The sequence below is a fragment of the Photinus pyralis genome, unplaced genomic scaffold (assembly GCF_008802855.1).
Source record: "Photinus pyralis isolate 1611_PpyrPB1 unplaced genomic scaffold, Ppyr1.3 Ppyr1.4_LG8, whole genome shotgun sequence".
NCBI lineage: Eukaryota > Metazoa > Arthropoda > Insecta > Coleoptera > Lampyridae > Photinus > Photinus pyralis.
In genome coordinates this window covers 6134940-6156635 of record NW_022170819.1, presented here as the reverse complement: position 1 = coordinate 6156635, position 21696 = coordinate 6134940, and the positions used below count along the sequence as shown (strand labels likewise).

The 21696-nt window shown below is 35.9% G+C and overlaps 1 protein-coding gene across 1 annotated transcript in view; it reads left to right on the top strand.

Moving 5' to 3' along the window:
• Positions 1-21696, top strand: part of LOC116177725 — a 124791-nt gene that overhangs the window by 49505 nt on the left and 53590 nt on the right. Inside the window, exon 4 of the mRNA XM_031496796.1 lies at positions 19393-19427. Coding sequence (XP_031352656.1) covers positions 19393-19427 — 35 coding nt within the window. The remainder of the gene's footprint in view (positions 1-19392; positions 19428-21696) is intronic.

Sequence of the window (21696 nt, the reverse complement as noted above, 5' to 3'; positions counted from 1 at the left end):
GAGGGGCAACTTTCCACACCATTACATCAAAGGCGAACTTTTTTTAATTCTGAAAATATAATCAATAGTTCTGATAATTCCCAGGATAATTCAATGAAATAGTCTACGGAAACGATTTCCTCAAATGCTCCGAAATAAAATTTCTCCGTGTTGACTATAAGAAGTTATTAAACTATAATAGACAAATCTCTAATAATATATTTTAAATTAATCTTTCAAGCGTATAAGCAATTGCCGCATTTTTCCCTCATTTCGTGCAAAAATAAATAAAACCATTGCCTTACGTCAAGCGTTAAACAGTGGCTATAAAAAAGGGCGAAATTACTATCACGTTTATTTCGTCGTTTTACGTCCCGGGGGGAGAACGTTTATATTGGGTGATGCGCGATCCCTACCCTAATTTTGTACCATATAAGTGCTTTAAAATAAACCAGATGTGTAAAAGGCAAATTAAGTAAAATAATGTATTTAGATTTAAAAATTCCCCGTTAACACCCAACAAAATCTTTTACAATGAATGAGGGGTTGGGCGAAACAGCAGTGCAGATTAAGAATTGCCTGGAAATTTCCAATTTTGAACCGAGGTTTATTTTTCAGTAGTCTTTAAAGATTCTCAAGTTCCCAGAGATTGTTAGAAACGGGAATTAAAAGGTTTGGAATAAAATTACGGAACGAAATCGTAGGAAATTTTTTGTGGAAAGATGGACTAGTGAAATACTCGGCACAACTTGATTGTGCTCTATTCAATTCTTGACATTTAAATGAACTTCATCAGTCTTCAACATTTTAGGGATTTCTTAGAGGACTATTTTCCTCCTGAGTTCATAAAATATTGTAATTAGTACCCAGCCTATAAATCTCCAAACTTGAATACGATGAAGCACAGAGCCTGAAGCGAAAATAGGCCTGGCCACACCGGGCCACGCAATTTTTTTTGCTTTTGTTTATTTTCCACTAAATACCGAAACAATTCTAATTAGTAATTACCTACAATAGAACCCCCCCCTCCCCCCTTCCCCTCTCATTCCTCCAAAACGGTACATTACTATCACGATCAAATTTTTGTGATCTGGTTAATGATAAATCTATTAAAATACAGGATGGTGCACTGCCGTACAAGGGGTTGAAATAGTCACCCCCTGGTCGTACATCGAAAGCGGCACATTGCAATCCGATCAAATTTTCGTGTCTGGTTATATTAATGATCATTCGAGAATAAATAAATTAAACAAATATAGCAAACGAGTTCCTGGGTATGACTATAGCTTGGTATTTATTTATTTTATTTATTTATCCCTCTCTTGTTCTGGGCCCTAACAGCCTTGCGCCCAATTACAGAGTGACCCGCATAATGCTTTTTAGAGGTGCCTCTGCAGAAGGTCTTAAGTTGTTCTATACTACTCCTGTATTTACCTTACGAATTGGAAAACTGCAGGAAAACCTAATTCGGAGTAGCCGGCAGAATGCTCGAAACTGGTCTAAGGTAATTTCCATCTCTGCCACAAATGAAAAATTCACCTCAACGCAGGTTCGAACACCCGATTTATAACTCAACGCTCTACCATTAATATTACTATTAATAATGCCGGCTTATGTAAAGGTATGGCGTATTATATGGCTAAAGCTATACTCATTTTGAATTTCATGCAATTCGGTTCATAACTCCGAGCTCCGATCTACAAATTTGATAAAAAATCCAACTACAAAATTTCATTGTAATCGGTCTATTCGTTTTCGAGATATTTTACTTTACAATAATTTAGTGCCGTTTTATGCTTTTTTTCCGGTTTTTTTCTGTGTCTCCTTATCTTCAAACACAGCGCCATCTACTACTTTCTTATAATGAAGTTCTTGTATGATTAATTTAAAACACGCATAAATAAGGGAACATTAATCAATCGTAATGTCTAAAGTTTTTAGCTGGTCAGATGGTGCAGTAAAAAGTTTGTTATCGGACAAAAATTAATTGGTTTTCCGATACTTACCACGTGTGAGATAGGCAACGCAGGTGATCATCAATTTGGAAAACTGAGCGGAATTTCGAGTATCGCCGGGCACCACGATTTTGAGTTTATTAGTGGAAGTGGTTTATCCTCTTAATTAAAGTGGTTTTTCTTTAAAGAGAGCGTTAAGTATGTGACGCTATTTTCGAGGCTATTTTGTACCGGTAGTCTAGCCGATTATGTAATTTTTTAAAAGAAGAAAAACGTAGCCATTTTCTTCATTTTGAGATTGGAAAAGTGGGAAAAGGCGATTGTGCTTTGCGGAAAAATGAGCGAACGAGCGCAACACATTGTGATTTATTCACGATTACTACGAAAGCTCTAAACGTTGATTCGACTATTTGTGGCGTTTAGCACATTTTTCGGAGACTATTACGACTTAAAATAACGTAATAAGCACTACATTACAATGACAATTCAAGCGCGCTCGTTTAATTTGATATTTCCAAGGCAACAATTTTTAAACAAGTTAAAAAGTAATCGTAAACGATTTACATAAAGCGCATTTCCACTTGCATTCATTTCCCATTTGTAAGATGCAACTTCTGTTAAAATCGTAAAAATCCGGCCACAAATATGAAAGATAGCGTTGCACATGAGCAATCCATTTTTGACATGCTATTTCAATTTCAGTTTATAAGAAGAATTTCATTTCAATGCTTTTCTAAATAAGAAAGTTGGAACTGCGCATGTGCAAACCTAAATTTTGAAACTAATGTTAGATTTTCCTTTGTTCCAAGCGCCAAAGTATTAAATTTCACTTAAATGCTTCCATAGATAAAAAAAAGTTGGCACTGCGCATGGGGAAAATAACATTTTTAAACTGGCGCTAGATTTTCCTTTATTCCAACCGCCTATGTATCAAATTTCATTTAAATGCTTCCATAAATAAAAAAGTTGACACTGCGCATGCGCAAAACCAAAATTTGAAACTGGCGTTAGATTTAATAATAATAATGTGTCTTTATTAGAATAACGAGTGGCATTTAGGTATTATTATAACCATGTAATTAACAAGTTTACCCGTTAATCTAATGAGGCGAAGTTCAGATGCTTTGGTACAAAGAAACCGCGCATCTGCTCTTCCACTTAATCCCTTTAGATTCCATTACTTAAAGATAACGATAGTGGAAAATTATAGTTATAGTAGGTGGATGAATTAACAAAAAATTAAAATTTAAATAAAAAATAAAAACATTATGTCTTACACTAAATGAACCAAAAATCAATATAAGGAAATCAGATATAAATGATGGATCTGTACAAAAAGAAATCAAACAGGAGATGTAATGTCGTACAATTTATATCAAAGAGGATGACATTAATATTAAAAAAAAATGAATTAAAGACTCATGTTTTGTCTAGCCAGTGTAATTTTAAATAATTTAGTTTTAAATGAAACCATCCCAAGCATTTTAACATCAGTAGGCAGAAGATTGTATATTTTTGCAACGTTATAAACATACGAACGTTCAAAAAACTTGGTTCGATGGAGAGGTGGAGTAATTAGTTTAGTAATAGTAATTTCGAGAGTAATTTAATTTAATAATAAAATTATGGAACATGTAAAAAACGGTTTGTTAGTTTTTTACAATAACTTTTTTAGCAATAAACGCAGAAAAAATTCCTGCCTTGGTGCAAGCCTCGACACCATAACGAAGCAAATAGCGAAAAAAGTAGAACAATAGCTCTTAAGATAAAGAACTAGTAGCGTCGCAAAACGAGCGGACGGACGGACGGACGGACAGCCGGACGGACGGACGGACAAAGTGGCCACAATAGCGCATTTTTTTAAATTTTTGTGGAAATGCGCTAAAAAAGCTTAATATAATTTCCCCGTTTTTAGAATCCCACTATTAAAGAAATGGGAAGATGATGATTAGTATGGATTGATTACTTTAAATACAATCTAAATACACTTTACCTATGAAATAATTAGGGGTGGAACCACTGCGGATTTATTCTAGAATTATCATTAATCAGACACGAAAATTTTATAAAGATAGTATGTGCCGAGGTATGTACCGTTTTTGGAGATTTGCTTCATTGGTTCGCATTCCTGTTTGAAGGGAAGGTGTTTTATCGAGTGTTTTATTTAACTATGTAATTAGAGGTGGTTCGGTATTTAGTCGAAAACAGGCAAAAGCAAAAGAAAAAAGGCTCGAAAAAAGGCCTATTTTCGCTTCGGGTATATTCGGAAATTTTGCCCATTAATACTGGCCGCTTATTTCACACCGGCGTTTTTTTATAAACGTAGTAAGGGAAGAAAGTCTCTAGTAGTACTTTAAGAAGTGGCATAAAATATTCTGATTAATACATAGTCTGACATTTCAAAATCTGCAGTTAAGTGGGAAACAGTATAAACTCGAGTATAAACGTAGTAAGAGAGGCAAACCCTACTTAAAGTGTTTTACTACTGGTCATAGATATTATTTCGATTATCATTGCCCATAGATTTAATAATTTGAGATCCACCCTAAGCTGCAATATATGGAAAAAAGATTTAAACCTCGGTTTAAACTTTCGTTCGTTTGACTCTCTGTTTGACTATACTATACATATTAGATGCATGATCCTACTTGAGGGTGATCTGATCATATATCTTAGGTCTCGACTTAGGTATTCAGTACTACCAACACATATAGAATTTTCCGAGGAATTTTCCAAATCAAAACGAAACTCTGGGAACACAAAATGCTGTGTACATACAAATCTCTGCAATTTATGAATTGAAACTGAAATAAGATTGGTTTTACCTCGGGTTTTACATTTCATTTAAACTGGCAACGCGATGCAACGTTTCTAATATATTTCAATTTCATTCCTAGGGAAACTTGGAAATTTATGTTCAAGTTATCAAATCTCCCTCGGAAGAATTGGCGAAATATCTTTAGTTCTGATCGAGGTTCTGATGTGTAGTATGAAATTCGCTAAGAACCTCACTATCTTTTTCAGCTTTTTCACTGAATGCTCGGAGTAATGAGCAACATTTCAGCGTTCTCACCCTTATTTCATGCTTGTTAACAATCGTCAACGCAATCATTTTTTTTTTTAAATTTTATTATAAACCGCGTTATGGCATTCAACAAGTGTATAAGAAATAATTATCCCATACCAGAACACCTTCGTTAAAATACCCGAGACGCAATCAGTATTCACCTACACGCGTACAACTCGAAAGTTAATCGAAATGTATTTATTTGTAAGTTAGACGGGTGGAAAATTTAAGAAACAAAAACAAAGTGCACACAATCTGCTTTCTCACGTATCTTACCCATTCGGTGAGAATCTTTAATTAACTTTCAAATTTCCGTTTGATGTACGCGGCGATTATTTAAAGTTACACAGTGCGTACAACAAAAATACGCAACCGCCGGTGAAAGACACGCGTAGAGTAGAGCCCCACGTGAATCTTCAAAGAAATACGGCCTCATTTATTATATGCCCGCCGAAAGACATACCTACATTATCGCCTCGTTTCGCGTTTGGATCAGAAAATTTGTAGGTAAAATTTCTTTGACATAAACCCATACTATACTAGGTAAAGAGAATTTCCCCTACTACAAGAAAAGATCGTAAGAACAGCGGACTGTACTAATGGGTATAATAAAAAAGATAATTAAACTCGATGTAACACATCCTGCACTTAAATTTGCAAGCATCATTTTTCGTGGAACAAGGTGCAATTAATTTTCGAAATTTTCTCCAGGCATTATGCGAATTAATGTTTTAAACATTGTGGGAATAGGAGAGAAGGGTCTATATTTGGTGTGAGTGTAACTGTACTTTAATTAATTGCGAAAGTTTTTTTACGAAATCAGAAAAGACGCTTATTTGGAAAGAAAGGGGTATATAGAAAGTTGAAACTATAATTAACTTCTCTAATTTGAAAATCGCCCATAGTGTAGGTATTTGATGTGTATTATTCGATGCAAAACTTTTATTAACAGAAAAAAAATCGCATGCAGTAAAGTTCACTTGGAATCTCGCATTCTTGTTCTCTGACTAGAAAATCTCTACTTAACCAGATAGCAAGTCAAAATGGAGAGATGAATTTCCATGTATAATATAACCAGAGTAGTAGATTTTTGCGTATGTGATAATGATTAGCCCGTTACGTCCCTAAACTTAAGTTTGCCTAGGTAATTCCAGCATTGCCGGACTTCTTCAGTGTCAATTGGGACACCCTGTATTTCTAATTTTAAATACTTATATAAAATGGTTTCAAACATTGCCTAATCCACATCTGGCAAACCTAAGATTGTCGGATTACAAAATCAAGCAATGTCCGTAATACAAAATACCCTCGAACTTTACCTAGATAGGACCGGCAATGCTAGAATTACCTAGAAAAAACTAAGTTCAGCGACGTAACGGGCTTTGCCGCTTATAGATATATTAAATTACTAGGAAGACACATCAAGAATACTCATGACATCTAAAGTGGCACAATGTTTCGGGATGAGTATCTGAATTTGTTTGGTTATCTCAAAATCAAATAAGCTTAAGCATTTGAATTTTTTCCAGATTTTTTAATAGTACCCAATGAGGATGAAAAAATGCACAAAACACATTTACACAACCCAAATATTATCCCCTGGTTATTCGAAAACGGTCTAAAATTTTTCCACAAAAATATTGCATGGTTTTTGCGAGGGGTGGGATACTCCTAAAAATTGGTACGCTTACTTCGAGACTAATTTATAAATACCGGGATAAATACACTTCAATTTACCTTATTGTATTTAATTTGTATTTATGAGTATGATGCAGCTGTTGTAGGTTAAACAGGGGCAAAGTTGCCTCTTTGCGTGACCAAAAAAGACGCATATGAAAAATCTGTGAAAATAACCGAAATATCACCGACGGTTCCTGGTATCAGAATTTCCATGACACGCTAGATGTAGAAGCGTAGACTGCTATTTTCTTATTTCTTATGGAGGCCATACTGGATTTTTACGGAATAAGATAAAGAACAAAAAAAGAAGTTCATTTGAATACATCGCCATCAGTAAGATCTAGTTAGCTGTGGATGTATGTAAAACATTGGATTTTGTAAATTTTCTTGCACATTTATTTTTATAAAAGTATGAAGTGTGACAAACCACTATCTTTCTGTTTTTTGTCTTCTATCTCATTCCGTAAAAATACAATATGGCTCCCGTAAGAAATAAGGGAGTAGTAGTCTGTAGCTTCTACATCTAGCGTGTTAAGGAAATAGAGGGAACGAGAGGGAAATTCAGATTCTCCGGAAAAAAGTGCCCACAGAAGGCGCTAATGAGAACCGTCCATTTCCGACCGTTTAAGCATTGAAATAAAATAGTGGTTGACCTTTTCAGTTTTTCGGTGATATCTCAGTTATTTTCACAGATTAGTCAAAAACTCCAAATGCGTCTTTTTTTAGTTACGCAAAGGGGACAACTTTGTCTCCATTTTACCTACACTGTATCTCTCACATTTACGGAGATCCCAATGATGAACCACGAATTTGAACAACCTTGTACAGTCATTGAACACAATGTAGTCCTTACACAACGTGAAGTTCTTTCAGGTTGAAAGTGTATTTTTTCGCTATTTTATTTTATTTTTTACTTCGTGCTCTTATTGGGTCAAACTTAAAATGGTAAAATTTGAAAATTTTCACTCGCTTAAAACATGCGGGTGGCAATAAAAAAATATCAATTAATTTCAGAATGACCCTATATTTTCTTAGTGATGAAAAATGTTTATCACAAGTTTCTTTATAATGATTGTTGAACATTCAAAATAAGTATGTATACGGGACCAGGTTAAAAAAAAGTAATCGGACCTAACTTAATTTTTTTAGTGCAACATCCAGTTTATTTTATTCTGAAAAGATAGCATATTAAATTTTCGTTCCAAAAATATAAAAATTTAATATTGGTTTAAAGATTTTTCAAAAATTTTTTTTTGAATTTATTGTATAATTTTAAATCCTTTCTTAAATTTTTTTAATAATTTTTCAACCATTTTGAATTTTTTTTAATCATTTGTATTTTTTAATACCATCCCTAGTATCATATTTTTAAAAAGAGAATTTAAATATACAGGGTATTCTATTTAAACAATGTGGTTAGGTCCAGTAACTGTTTTTCCTACATCCCAATTCGTAAAATATAACGCCGCTACCATTTACTGTGAAAAAGCTGCATTTTTCGGTTTTTAAATAAAAGCCTATAATTTCTTTGTTTATTCAATTATCGGAAATGTGTATTATACAAATCATTGTTGCCCTGTATGTTTTAATCTGTACAGAGAGCATACTAAATTCTCTTTTCAAAACTATAGTACACCAGGGTTGATATTTAAAAAAAGGATTCACACGATTAAAGAAAATCGTGAAAGAATAGAAAGGTTTTTAAAGATTAGAAAACGTTCAAATGATTCAAAAAATTTCACACACCAAAGACTGAAGAAGTTATAGGTTTTTATATAAAAATCGAAAACTGTTAATTGTGCTCCCAAACTGTAGATGAGTGTAGACCGTTTGGTTTTCAAAATCGAGTTTTACTCGTATGTCAAAATGTTTTCAAAATTGTATTTGATCAAAACGAGGGGTAAACCGCTGGTAATAATTTGTACACTTACTTCAGCTTACATCCCGTACTTCCGGAATTCGCCGTACTTCAGAGTAATTCACCGTACTTCAAAGTAATTCACCGTACTTCAATGTACTTCACCGTATTTCAAAGTAATTCACCGTACTTCAAAGTAAGTCACCGTACTTCAATGTAATTCACACGTAATTCAGCGTACTTCAAGTTGTTTTCGTGCAATTTAACCTACTTATAACTATGTTAGTACATTTTAATTGTTCCAAATTTGGTATATTCTCGTAAACAGACATATACTATGTTTTTACGCAGCATACGTCTATATACTCGTTATTATACGAGTACTTGATTCCCTCGTTTTTTTCCAAATCAAGTACGAATGTTACTTTGTTATATGATTTTATATATTCGCTTTTACAAAATCCCATTATGTTTTAACCGTTGAGTGATAAATAGTAAGAGGCGCAACTATATGTAAAATTGCGAGTCAGGTTCCAGCTCGCATACAAATTTCAGTAAATTAATTTGACTTGCACCCATGTTGTGGGAGGGTGGTAAACGTGTGATTCTTATGCTTAAACGTCACGCATAAGAATCACACGTTTACCACCCTCCCTCAACATGGGTGCAAGTCATATTCATTTGTTGAAATTTGTATGCGAGCTGGAACCTGGAACGCAATTTTACATATAATTGCGCCTCTTAGCTTACTATTTATCACTCAACTCAAAGTCCTCGTGTGAGATCGAAGGGACTTCAGCGCATTTTTGTGTGGCAGATCAGTATTCTATTAGCCACTTTCGACTCAACCAACAATAACAGATCTTGTCGAAGGCTACTATATTCACTAACCGTTTCCCATTTTCCGCGTGCACCCGCAATTCGCTTTTAAAGTTAAAATCGTGTCGGGGGCTACCACATTCCCTTTGACGGTAGCCACTTCCGACGTCCCGTTCACCCACCCGCAATTCGCTTCTATTGGCGACACGAGAAAGAGAGACAGCGATTCGAGATTTACGAAACGTTAAACCGCGTGAGTTCGCAACGGAAGATAAAAGGCGCCCGAAGTCGACTACTTCTCGAAGACGCGCGCGCGCGCCTCGCAAAAGGTCGTTAATTTCGCCCCTAGGACAAAAAACAAAATTCCGCCACGCAGGAGTTGTGCGCGTTTACAACATCTTTCCGACGACACCAATTTGAAAAGAATCGAACCAAAACTGTAGTAGAAGATAGGAAAAAACTGAAAAACCTTCACGTTAGTATACTACGCTCGAGGATGACGCCCAGATGTCGCCAGCCCCACATCATGTAGCTATGTCCCTAAGGTTGACAAATTTCACGGCCTTGTAGATACACGTACACCCGTTGCCTTTCTACAAGAGTTCTTCTACGCGCCCACATTTGCAGCCAGCCAGCCAGCCAGCCAGCCAGCCAGCTGGTTAAGTGAGATTAAAAGCTACTTTTTAGCGCATTTTTGCAAAAAATTTTTTTTGTAAAAAGTAGCTTTTAATCTCACTTTGGCTGGCTGGCTGGCTGGCTGGCTGGCTGGTCGGCTGGCTGGCTGGCAGTAAATGCGCGCCCGTAGAAAAACGCTTGTAAAAAGACAAGGAGTGTACATGTAACTATCGGGGCCGTGTAATTAAGAACGTTAGGGATGGGGCTACAAAATTTGGAGTCGACGACATCTGGACGCCATCCCCGAGCGTATTATACTAACCTGGAGATTTTTCAGTTTTTATCTATCTTCTTCTACAGTTTTTCTCCGATTGTTTTCAAATTGGTGTCGTCGGGAAGATCTTGTCAACGCGCACAACTCCTACGTGGCGGAATTTTGTTTTTTTTCCTAGGGGCGAAATAAACCACCTTTTGCGCGGCGCGCTTCGAGGGGTAGTCGACTTTGGGCGCCCAAAAGTTTCTTACAGCGCGAATCGCGGTCTCTCTTTCTCGTGTCACTAATTGAAGGTCGAGCTATGTGAAGTACCCAAAAGTTGAATACGATTTTATGCCGGGATTTTAGCGAAATCTACCAAAATGTGAATTACGAATGAACGGGACGTCGGAACTGTGTATCGACAAAGGGAATGTGGTAACCCCCGACGAGATCTTACTGATGGTGGAGTCGAAACTTCAAACGCGAATTGCAAGTGCACGGTAAGTGAGAAAATAGTACCGACAAAGTGAACGTGGTAGCTTTCGGCAAGATCTTATTGATGGTGGAGTCAATATTGGCTAATAAAACACTGATCTGCCACACAAAAATGCGCTGAAGTCCCTTCGATCTCACACGAGGACTTTGATCATTTTTACAAATAAATTTGCACCGAGATCAGCACATTGTCGCCCACGTTGTTGATAATGGTCGGCTGTCTCGGTCGACACAAAATTATTTCTTATAAAAACAACACTATTCAAAAAGGTCTCTTAGTGACACGTAATCTAAATGACAAGTCTTAAATTTGCCAAATAAGGGATTATCCTAAAAGCCGAAATGAAGCAACGGGCAAGTTGCAAAATCGTAAAGTCTTATTCTAACAAGTCTTTAAAATAGAACTGCGAAAAGATAATCCTATATGTTCTTAACTTAAAACTTAACGGTGCTACTCTCGATCAAAGATCATTGTAGTATGATGCAATTTTTTACATTGGAGTTAAAAAAATGACCAACGTAATTGTATTAAAAAAATATATGTTTTAGGTTCCTTTATTTCACCTTGCACTAGACAAAGATCGATTTTCGTAAAACATTTTATTTATTGCATTAAATTGGAATAGAAATGTATTTCAGCGTACTTCTGTGAAATTCGCCGTACTTCAAAGTAATTCATTGTACGTCAGTGGAATTCAACGTACTTCAGCGTACTTCCACGTAATTCATTGTACTTCAGCGTACTTCTACGTAATTCATCGTACTTCATTGTACTTCAGCGTACTTCAAATTGCTTGTACACCTACTTCAAGCAGCGGTTTACCCCTCGGATCAAAAGGAAGCCTTTTAAAAAACGTGCGAGCTTCGAAAAGAAAAAGACTGAAACCCTGGATTTTGAAGTTCTAGTATTTTTTCAAAAATTTAACAAAATAAGAGATAGAAAACACTACTTTAAGTGACGGTATACAGGTCATTTTAATTGTCTTTTTTACCATCTACAATACAATACGTAGCATAAGAGGTCAACAAATGAACTCCCACATTATTTTATATCAGACATTTGCGTTTTGGATTCCTAGGATCCAATATCTCAATGATCGTCACTCCGTTTGTCTGTGCACTCATTTCCTGCCAAACCACTGAACCAAAAGTAACAAGTTGGCACACATGTTCTTAGGCGAAAGATGCATACCTATCTGAAAAGGTTTTGAAAATGTGCTTATTTTTAATTTATTAAATCAATTTTATTAAACGTTATGTTACCAAATTATGCGAGAAAAACGAATTGCTACAGCGGGCGGCATTTGCGCGCTCGCTCTTAGTGACCAATCTGGCTACGGCCCTGGTGCAAGACGTTCAAAACCGAAAGGGAAGTTTAATCTGGTTATTATTGGACAATGATTTTTAATTCGTTTGCATCTTCGATGCTTGGGGTGGGCTCTAGATTATATCTTAAGGAGGAGGAACCATTTTCCTCAAGCACATTACTATGTGGGTTAAACTTGATTTGAATCACCCTCCACTGCGGTTGGTCATCGAATTATTAACGATTATTATACCTACCATGTTAACGATCCTCCAGATCGTTTATAATTTTGTATTGTTATCTGTCTGTCCGTGCGTACGATAACTTTGTGTAGAAAATATTTATGTAAATGAAACGTTGAATGTAGGCACTTCGTATAAAAGTAAATCTAATGCCGATTCAAAAAATTTGTTTTATGTGCTATGCTGATCTGGTGGGACAGAATCAACCTCGATCAACCCCTTAAGGTGTGTTGTAAAAACGATGTATGTGTGAAGATCTCGAGGAGCGTTTGGTATTCAGTTGTATCGAATTTTTTAAGGGTTACTGAAAATACTGCCTTAAAATTGCGCTCTTAACTTCTCAAACTTTCTGACCCAGTAAAAAATTGACGCTTAGCGATTTATCCCTTGAAAAAAGGCAGATTCGTGTGTAAATATATTCAATTAAAAAAAAATCGTGAAAACCGTTATGTTGTTCGTTCTTTAATGAAACGCAACGTGAAACCTATTTCCGCTGTCGTGACGCAACCAAAAACTTGGAAGATTAAATTTTCAGCTCGTTACACGCGGCCAAAGTGTGTGAGAAATTAATTACGAACTTCGAGCGGTTTATATGTAAATTTTATTTCGGAGTTATTTGGGCTAATTTTAATAAAGCAATCGTTTTCGAACCGCGGCCATCATTTGTTTTCCGTATATTTTTTTAATGCGCCGCGATGCTAATTTTAGTATATACCTACAATTTATAAATTAGTATATTAATTATCACTCAAATTTGAAATTGTTCGCGTGTCTTCTGCAGTTAATAAACTATTCCTTTTCGGGAAAATTAATTCTTTTAAGCAACCCGCTTCGCGTTTCCGTCAGTCTGTCCGTGCACCAATTTCCAGGTTTTTTTAGTGAATTTGAAAGGTATGTGGGATTTCGATCAAACCGGTTAAATATTTGGATAAGTAGGTATATATTTGGTTTTGGTAATTTTTGATGGGTTTATTTTTGATAAAAGCTATTAAGCGTAAGGGCGTCAAACGTGGTTTTCAAATCTCCTCTTGAATGTTAAGTAAACATCAAAATGGCGCCTAATATGTTTCATATACACATTTAAGCACTTACACACTTCTTTCTGTCCTTAAATAAATATCCCCTTCATAACTGAAACTGACATTCATTAAAAAGGAACGCCAACAAAAAATTAACAAATTATGCTTAATGAACGTCACGTACTTCGAAAATGGTTAACAACGGCAAGCAGATGCGTGATGTTAGTCACAAAATAAACACGGCTCGAATCCAGATTATATCATCGAACGTAATGTAAATCAATGATTAGGAGTTTATCTTTATTTACGGCCGAAAATACCACATTGCAGATAACACCAATCGTAATTATCATGTGCGCTGTTATCATAATTTAGGGATGTCCGTTGGGATTAAGGGGAAATTATGATTCCTTTCGACGCGCTCAAACGATGCCAAGGCTTCTTTTATATCTAAAAAGTAAATATCCATGTAAATTCGGAAAGAGATTTATTGCGAACTTTTGCTTGTTGGGGAATTCGTATCTCTTTCACAAGGAGAAACTTTCCTTTTTGGATCGTGCACAATTTCGATCTTCGCATGAAGACTGCCAAGGTAAAAATGTTACTGGCACACGTTAAAAGCTAATTACGCCTGAAAATCCTGTTGATAAAATAACCAAAGATGTCTCCAATTAAAGAAAAACATAGAAGGCTCAGTTAAACCATTGTGTATTTAAACAATGGTTAAACGAAGTCAACCGAAGCAGTGAGTGAAGTGAAAAATCAATCAATCACAACAGTGTTGGTTAAGGTTGTTATTTATGAAAATATCTCAAGTCTATAACACAGGTTTACAGAAGAGTAAAATTTTCAAAACGCGAAAACATTTTCTGCTTCAAAAATTCAACATTTTTAAGAAGCGTTTTGAAGCATCACCCTCGTTTGTGAAACTTTTTGATTATTTTAACCCCTTTAATATGTATTTTACAAAGGGTTCAACCCGAAATATCATTTTTGTTGTTATTTAGAAGATTTACTAGCAACCGTTAACATGCGTATGAAAATATACACCCTCCCCGATTATATTGCATAATTTTTTTGGAATATTCGATTTCAGTGTAGTCAGTGCAACTTCTGCAGGCGTCAAAAACTTTTGTTTCTTTGATCGATTATATAAGGGTCACGATTAACCCCTTTAAGTATGTATGAAACTAGACACCCCCGTAGTTTTTATTTTGCATAATTTTTTAAGAAAATTCGATCTGATTTTAAAGGCCAGTAGAATCAAAACCATAAAATTAGAGGAACCAGATTTAAATCCTACAAAAGGTTTTATGTTTTAATGGCTTCATTTGTTGCCCAAATATGACTATCCTATAGGTGCATCTGGTTGAGGGAGTTTTCCTTGCAGTTGCCACAAACGATAATCCCAGCCTTCTGTGTCCCACAACCATCTGCATACCCCCTGTGGCATTGGCAGAAAATTGTGGAAATAAGAGGCGTGGAGCTGGTTCTCAATCAATGTTGGCTGGCTGCTTCGGATGTTGGTGGTTGGGATGCCAAGTTAAGTTTGAATTTTACGAAGGCTTTGAAAATCAGGTCAAATCTCAATTTATTTATTTATAAATTATCTATACAGTGTCGCCTGCCATGTTTCCTTAGAGGGTTGTCAAAAATCGTGGCCCAGCTTAGGTAATAGCTTCAGCCTCCTCTAGATGAAATGCTTGATTTCTTCGAAAAGACATTTCTGTTCGATCAACATCTTAACCACCTTCTTCTTGCTCTGCCTGAATAGGGCTGAAGTAGTGTCACATCCACTTATGGCGTGGATATAAGTTGCCTTCTGATGTTGTCTGCCAGTTTGGAGCTGTTGGGATCAAATACGTTTGATGGCGCTCGCGTCGTTCCCCTTCCAGGTTTTGAAAACTATTATGTTTGCTGATATTGATAGAGGGATAGAAGGGTCCCTGGTTCAAATCCAGGTTCGGGCATGGATGGAGTATACGTAAATGTATAGTGGGTTGGATCGGTAGAGCAGCCTTGGCTGAAACCCCGCCCGCTCAAAAATAAAGGCAAAATAAAATTTAAAAAAAATCAATAAATAAACAAATAATAAATATTTAATAAAAAACTCTTTTTCTCTTTATAAATAGGTACAATTCCTCTGTACGTGTGTTGTGACCGAACTACTCCTAAACGGCTGGACTATTTTGATGATTTTTTAATGTGTCTCTGAAGTGTGTCCCCGGATGGTTTAGATTCGCACTTGGGTCCAATCGGAGTATTAGGATTTTTTAAAGTTCTTTTTCGTTGATGTCGCACTCTACTATTTCGCGTATCGATGTGTTTACATTTTGTGAGCTGGGTTTCTCTTATCAGATATGCGTCAATATCGAGCGGACGTAGTCGCGGGGAAAATCCTAAAACTTCGATTAGCACGAGTATGGGAACGGGGTGCGTGCGTTTGGACTCATTCAATGTCGAGTTCAATGTAGAATTTAATGCCATGTAAAACTTCTAAGGGGATTTATGTTTTCGATATTGTGAGTTATTTTCAAAAAACCGCAAAAAACCCTTATCGTAGGTACACGCCTCACACCCCCGACGAACTTCTTACTGCCTATCAATCAATGTTTTCTTGGATGAGACTTACGCTCGGTTTTCACCGCTTCATCGTACACATCCTACGAACTATGGAAACACCTGGCGGTATGAAATATACTTAACGACATATTCTCATACCTAGCAAATAGAAAAAAAATCCTAAAAATCTGTTGCGCCGTTTCTGAGGAGTGTGATCACAAATACTGTGACACGAGATTGTTATATACAGGGTGGCCATTTGAAAACGAAACAAAGCCTATTTTGGGAACCTCAAAACATTTACGAAAAAATCCTCGGACCCGTCAATTTTTCATCCAAGGGGGAACCACTTTTTTGCTAGTTTCGCCCCCCTAGGAGCAAAACCATAGCGAGGGTGACAAGTGCCCCCAAAGTTTTAAATCGAATGGGGGGTCGAGTGATACCTTATTTTGAAGGTAGATTATAACTCTTAAGATTTTAATAAATTTTATTTTAAGTGCTTAAAGCTAAAATCAATCAAGTAAATGTTGAAAATGTTGGCCTTCGACTTCCATATAATAATACAGGTTTTGTTCAAACCTTTCCCGTACATTTTGATAAACTTCTGGGGTGATTTGACGACATTCATCAATTATTCTTTGTCGCAAGTTCTCTAGCGATGTTGGCTGACTAGCATAAATTTTAATTTTTAAATGTCCCCATAAAAAAATCTAACGCAAAGTCCGGGGACAAGGAGGCCATTCAATAGCTCCTCTTCTTCCAATCCATTGTCCTGGAAACGTTTGGTCCAAATATTGACGAACCCTTGCAGCATAGTGGGGTGGCGCACCATCTTGCTAAAATACTAGACGATTTTCCAAGTACTCGTTATTTTCTAGTATCTCCACTAATGCTGGGTGAAACGTATTTTCTAATAACTGCAGGTACATCTCTCCTGTTAGATTGCCAGGTAAAAAGAAGGGGCCTACGATATGGTTACAAAAAATGCCAGCCCAAACATTCAATTTTTCGGGACGTTGTGTATGCACCTCACGAAATATTCTGGGATTTGAATCAGCCCAATAGCGACAGTTGTGACGATTCACAGTACCGTTTAGGAAAAAGGAACATTCGTCATAGCCACCTACAGATATTAAAAAGAAAAAAAACAACAACAAAAGGTACAGTTCAGAATGTAGAATAACAACATTTTTTGTATTTATTGTTGTATTAATTGTTGTTATTTAACTAATTAATTTACAAGCATTTTTTTTCATAAGAAAATGTTGACACGTTTTTAACTTTTATTAGCCCCTGTATCGGCTAGGCAAATTAGTAGCGATTTAAAACTTAAAGAGTATAATCCACATAAAAATACCTTCAAAATAAGGTATCACTCGACCCCCCATTCGATTTAAAATTTTGGGGGCGGTCGTGACCCCCGCTAGGGCTTTGTCCTTAGGGGGGCGAAACTAGCAAAAAAATTGTTCCCCTTTGAATCAAAAATTGACGGGTCCGAGGATTTTTTCGTAAATGTTTTGAACTTCCCAAAATAGGCTCTGTTTCGTTTTCAAATGGCCACCCTGTATTAGATAACATGTAAGTTTATCCCATACGAGCGCAAACTTGACTAACAGTCACTGCGGCATCGATGTTAGAAGTCCGATTTGCTTCTTATAACAAACGGCAAGTTTCTAGAAAAATTACGGACATGGCAACTGCCGGCGTTGCACCCCGTTGTTCGGGATACCGGTACAATATTTTCATGTTAATGAATTTAATTTGTTTCGTTGATCGATTTTACGTATTTAAAAGGATCACGGTGAAACCTTTTAAGTACGTAGAAAAATATACTTCCTCGCCGTTTTTATTTTGCATATTTTTTAAGTTCGATCTTATTTAGTATTTTCCGTGGTATTCTCGTGTTTTTGGAGGGAACTTCCGAGTCGCGTCAAATATATATATATTTTTTTATGGATTGTGTTTAAAAGATAGCGGCTGCTGGCGTTCAGGATGTCAGGGATGACCTTTTGTCATTTTTATTATGTTGAATTGTTAAAATACTCGGTAAAATAGGACTGAATGCAGTTTTTGCGGCGCGTCAAATGTTATTTCTTTGATCAATAACGTTTAAAATGCTTTTAAAAGGTTTAAATCGTTGCCGTTTTTATTGTACGTAATTTTTTTTGAAAATTCGATTTTATGTAGTTCTGGCATGTTCGTTGTGCGGCGCGTCAAAAATGTTTGTTTACTTGTAAGCGTCATTAGCAACTCCTTTTAATGCATATCAAAGTATACACCTTCGCCTTCATTTTGCATCATTTTTTAAGAAAATTCGACCTTATTTCGTATTATCATATAATTTGGTGGTGTTTAAGCGAGGGTGTAAGTCTTGCAAAGAATCAAAAATCGATTATATCTAAAAGGCTCACGAGTATTCCCTTTAAATGCATATGAAAATATACACCCATGTCGTTTTTATTTTGCGTATTTTTAAGGAAATTTTGATCTTACTTTGGAAGGGTGTAACTTTTGCGGGGTATCAAATTTTTTTAAATTCCTTTAATTGATTACTGATGTTTAAATGGTCCACTGTCAACCTTATACATGTCTATGCAAGTGTATAGGTTTTTGTTTTAGGAAAATTGGAGGTAGGGTCATTTGAATAGGTGCAATTTCTAGAGCCTCTCAAATATTTTTATTTGTTTGATTGGTTATGTTCACTATCAACCCCATAACTGCACCTCCCTCCGCCGTTTTCATGTTGATGGTATTTAATAAAATTCACTATAATCTTATAACTATTTTTAGTATCTACTTATTCCGAATAAGCGCTCTCGTAGTTTATTTATTTCTGATGATATGTTGAAATGTTTCGTGCGGTGAGTTTTTCGAGAGCCTCATTACGTCGAATGTTTGCTTTATTATCCCGTTTATTATACTGCAAGCCGGAACAATGTGGGGGTATTCATTGAAACTTTCTAGGCATTGTTCCGGAATATTTTTCCGTTCGAATATTGTAGTTTAATGTGGTATTTATGGAACGCAGACTGTGCTTTAGAATAAGGGTTCTTAATTGGGACAATTAGTTATGTACGTATGGGTATGCCGGGGTCTTTCATAGATTCTAATTTTTATAGTCGGGCCTCCTGAATTTTAAGTATGTATTGAAAATTTATAAGCAACCTCCACCGCTTAATAAATTTAAGTAAAAGACTGTCAACCAGATTTAGGACAACCTTTAAATGAAAAGTGATTGATTACTACGTTCTTTGCCGTGTTAATAATCATGAAATTCATTACATCATTTTTTACTAAATGGTGTAACGTATATAAACGTTACTTTCCGGAATATTTCCATAACCCGATCTTCAGTTGTACTGCGGTCTACTTACATGCATATGATATTTGTGCAAATTCTGTTCAAGGCATTCGTTTCTAAATTATATTGGTCTCACAACTATAAATTATACACCAAAAGGGATCGGTGAAACCGAAACCTTATACTGTTCGCGTATAAATCATGGTTAATTAATGCTAATCCATATATTTTTTTGCAGGTATGTCCACGTTTCGAATTTTCAGCGTAGTTTGGGTAAGATACAAACAATAAATTTCATCTCTTTAAATCCATTTTATCCATTATACACCCGTTTTTAAAACTTTCTCTAACAACTAACAACTGTCTTAAGCTGTTAAAATCTTAAAAATAAAACTTATTCTCTGTTTGCGACAAAGGCGAGCTTTCCGCAATTCGCCGCAGGATTAGCAAAGTTTCAGAAAGTTTGCGGAGAATTACTCGTCTCCACACACACGTCGATGCTGTAGAATTATATCGCACTTTCTTTCGTTGATGAATTATGAAATTGAGGTTTTAGTTTTAACGTTTATAGCAATTTTGATTTTCATATTAATTTAATCTTTTCTAAAAAATCAGTGAGCTTTAAGGGAAACTTCCTCCCATTTCACCTGTTTGGTGAAAAGTTATGCGGTATTAAGTTTTGTTGCAAAGATTGTGAGGAATCTATTTCTTTTTTCCAGCAAAAGGTTTATTGCGGAAATTTATTGTATTTAGATAACGTATAGGCTCTACTTTTCTCTTTGCATGTTTTACTATTATGCCCTCCTAAGTGTTAAGTTTTATCGCCAACAAAACTAATCGAGACTATTTTCGTTCGACCCTTCATTTCGAAAAAAATAGCACCCACTAAAAGTCTAAAACCTATAATCACTCTCACAATTGTACAAAAACGGATAAGAACAAGCATGAGTAAGCATTAAAAGGCAGTCCTACAGTGTCCTGCCACGTTTAAACTAGATTTCCGAGTACCTCCTACGAATGCTTATTAACGGTAACAATTTCGATTCCACGAAAAAGAGAAACCTTTTCCTCGAAATGTTCTGTTTGTGTCTATACCTGCACTCCAAACGGTACCTATTACAAATGTGTAAAATTTTCCGAAACGTTTACCTGTTTACAGCAATTTAATAAGGGCTAATGTAAGGTGAAACTTTAAGGCCCGGTTGTACAACGTCAGTTTAAACTTCAGTTTAGTTTAACTGACAGATTTCAAAAAGACGATTGATCAACTAATCACATCCTTTAACCCACAATTTAACTATAAACTAAAGTTTAAACTCACATTGTACAACTGGGCCTAAATTTAAAATGTATAGCTTGAAACGAAATAAATATTTTGAACTTAATAATCAGAAAAGTTCAAATGATCTCTCTAAAACTAAATTAAAGAAATTCGAAGCTCTATCTAGTTAGCCCCCGCAATAAAAAAAATGTGCAATGAAAATGTTTAAATAGTGCTAGATAGTTATGCTCAATTGTGCGGATCCAATTTTAATTTGTGCTGATTTGGAAAATCAGTTTTCCTTGAATTGTAACGCGGGGCCAATTTGACTCTCAACCCCCCTGGTTTTTAAGGTAAAAATTCCACTACTATTTTAACGAGTTGCGCTCGATGCATATTAGATTGTGCCGTCAAACATTCGAAAATAGTCTTATAGTTCCCGCACTCCAACTCTCGTAAGCTTCTCAACCCTCACGTTTTTTTACAAAAATGTGCCGTTCAAATTTTCGAAAATGGTCTTATGGTACTCGGTAGCTCCTGTACTCAAATCTCTGGGCCAACTTGACCCAAAGGATTTTCACAAATATGAAATCAGTAACAATGGCACTGAATTGTGCTCGATGCGAGGGGGGAAGCCACCTATGTTATTTTGCAGAAATATTTCCTCACGGAGGAATTATATTTCGTTTTCAGTCTACATTTCATACGTATTGCATGATATTTCCTCTTATTACCTCAACATAGTTTACTCAAATTGAGGGTATATTTATCATCAATGCCTTTCTAATATTGTCCCATATTCCTTCATATTTCCCCCTATTATCCCCTAATTCTCCATATTCCTCGGAGTTCCCCTTATTTCCTCATACTGCCCCATAATTCCTTTACATTACCCCCAACTTTTGACAATATTGCCTTAGTGGTCTCCCCCTTGGCTTGATGCATTATTGGATTTTCCCGATAAAATATTCGAAAATGTCTTAGTGTACGCGGTAGTTCCTGCTCAAATCTTCGGGAGCCATTTTGACTCTTAGCCTCCATGAACAAACATAATATGTAATAAAAATATGTAGGTACAATACATATAATAACTGCGGTGCGCGAGCGGATGTTTCGGCGGATTATATACCTACATCACAGCATACGCTGTGCCTACATGCTGATTTAGAGCAAAGGCAATTACGAATTAATGAATCGCATTAAGATTTGATCGGATTATCTATGAGTCAAACCGATTTTTAATATCGTCTACCAACTGTATACAAAACTCAAGGCTAGTCT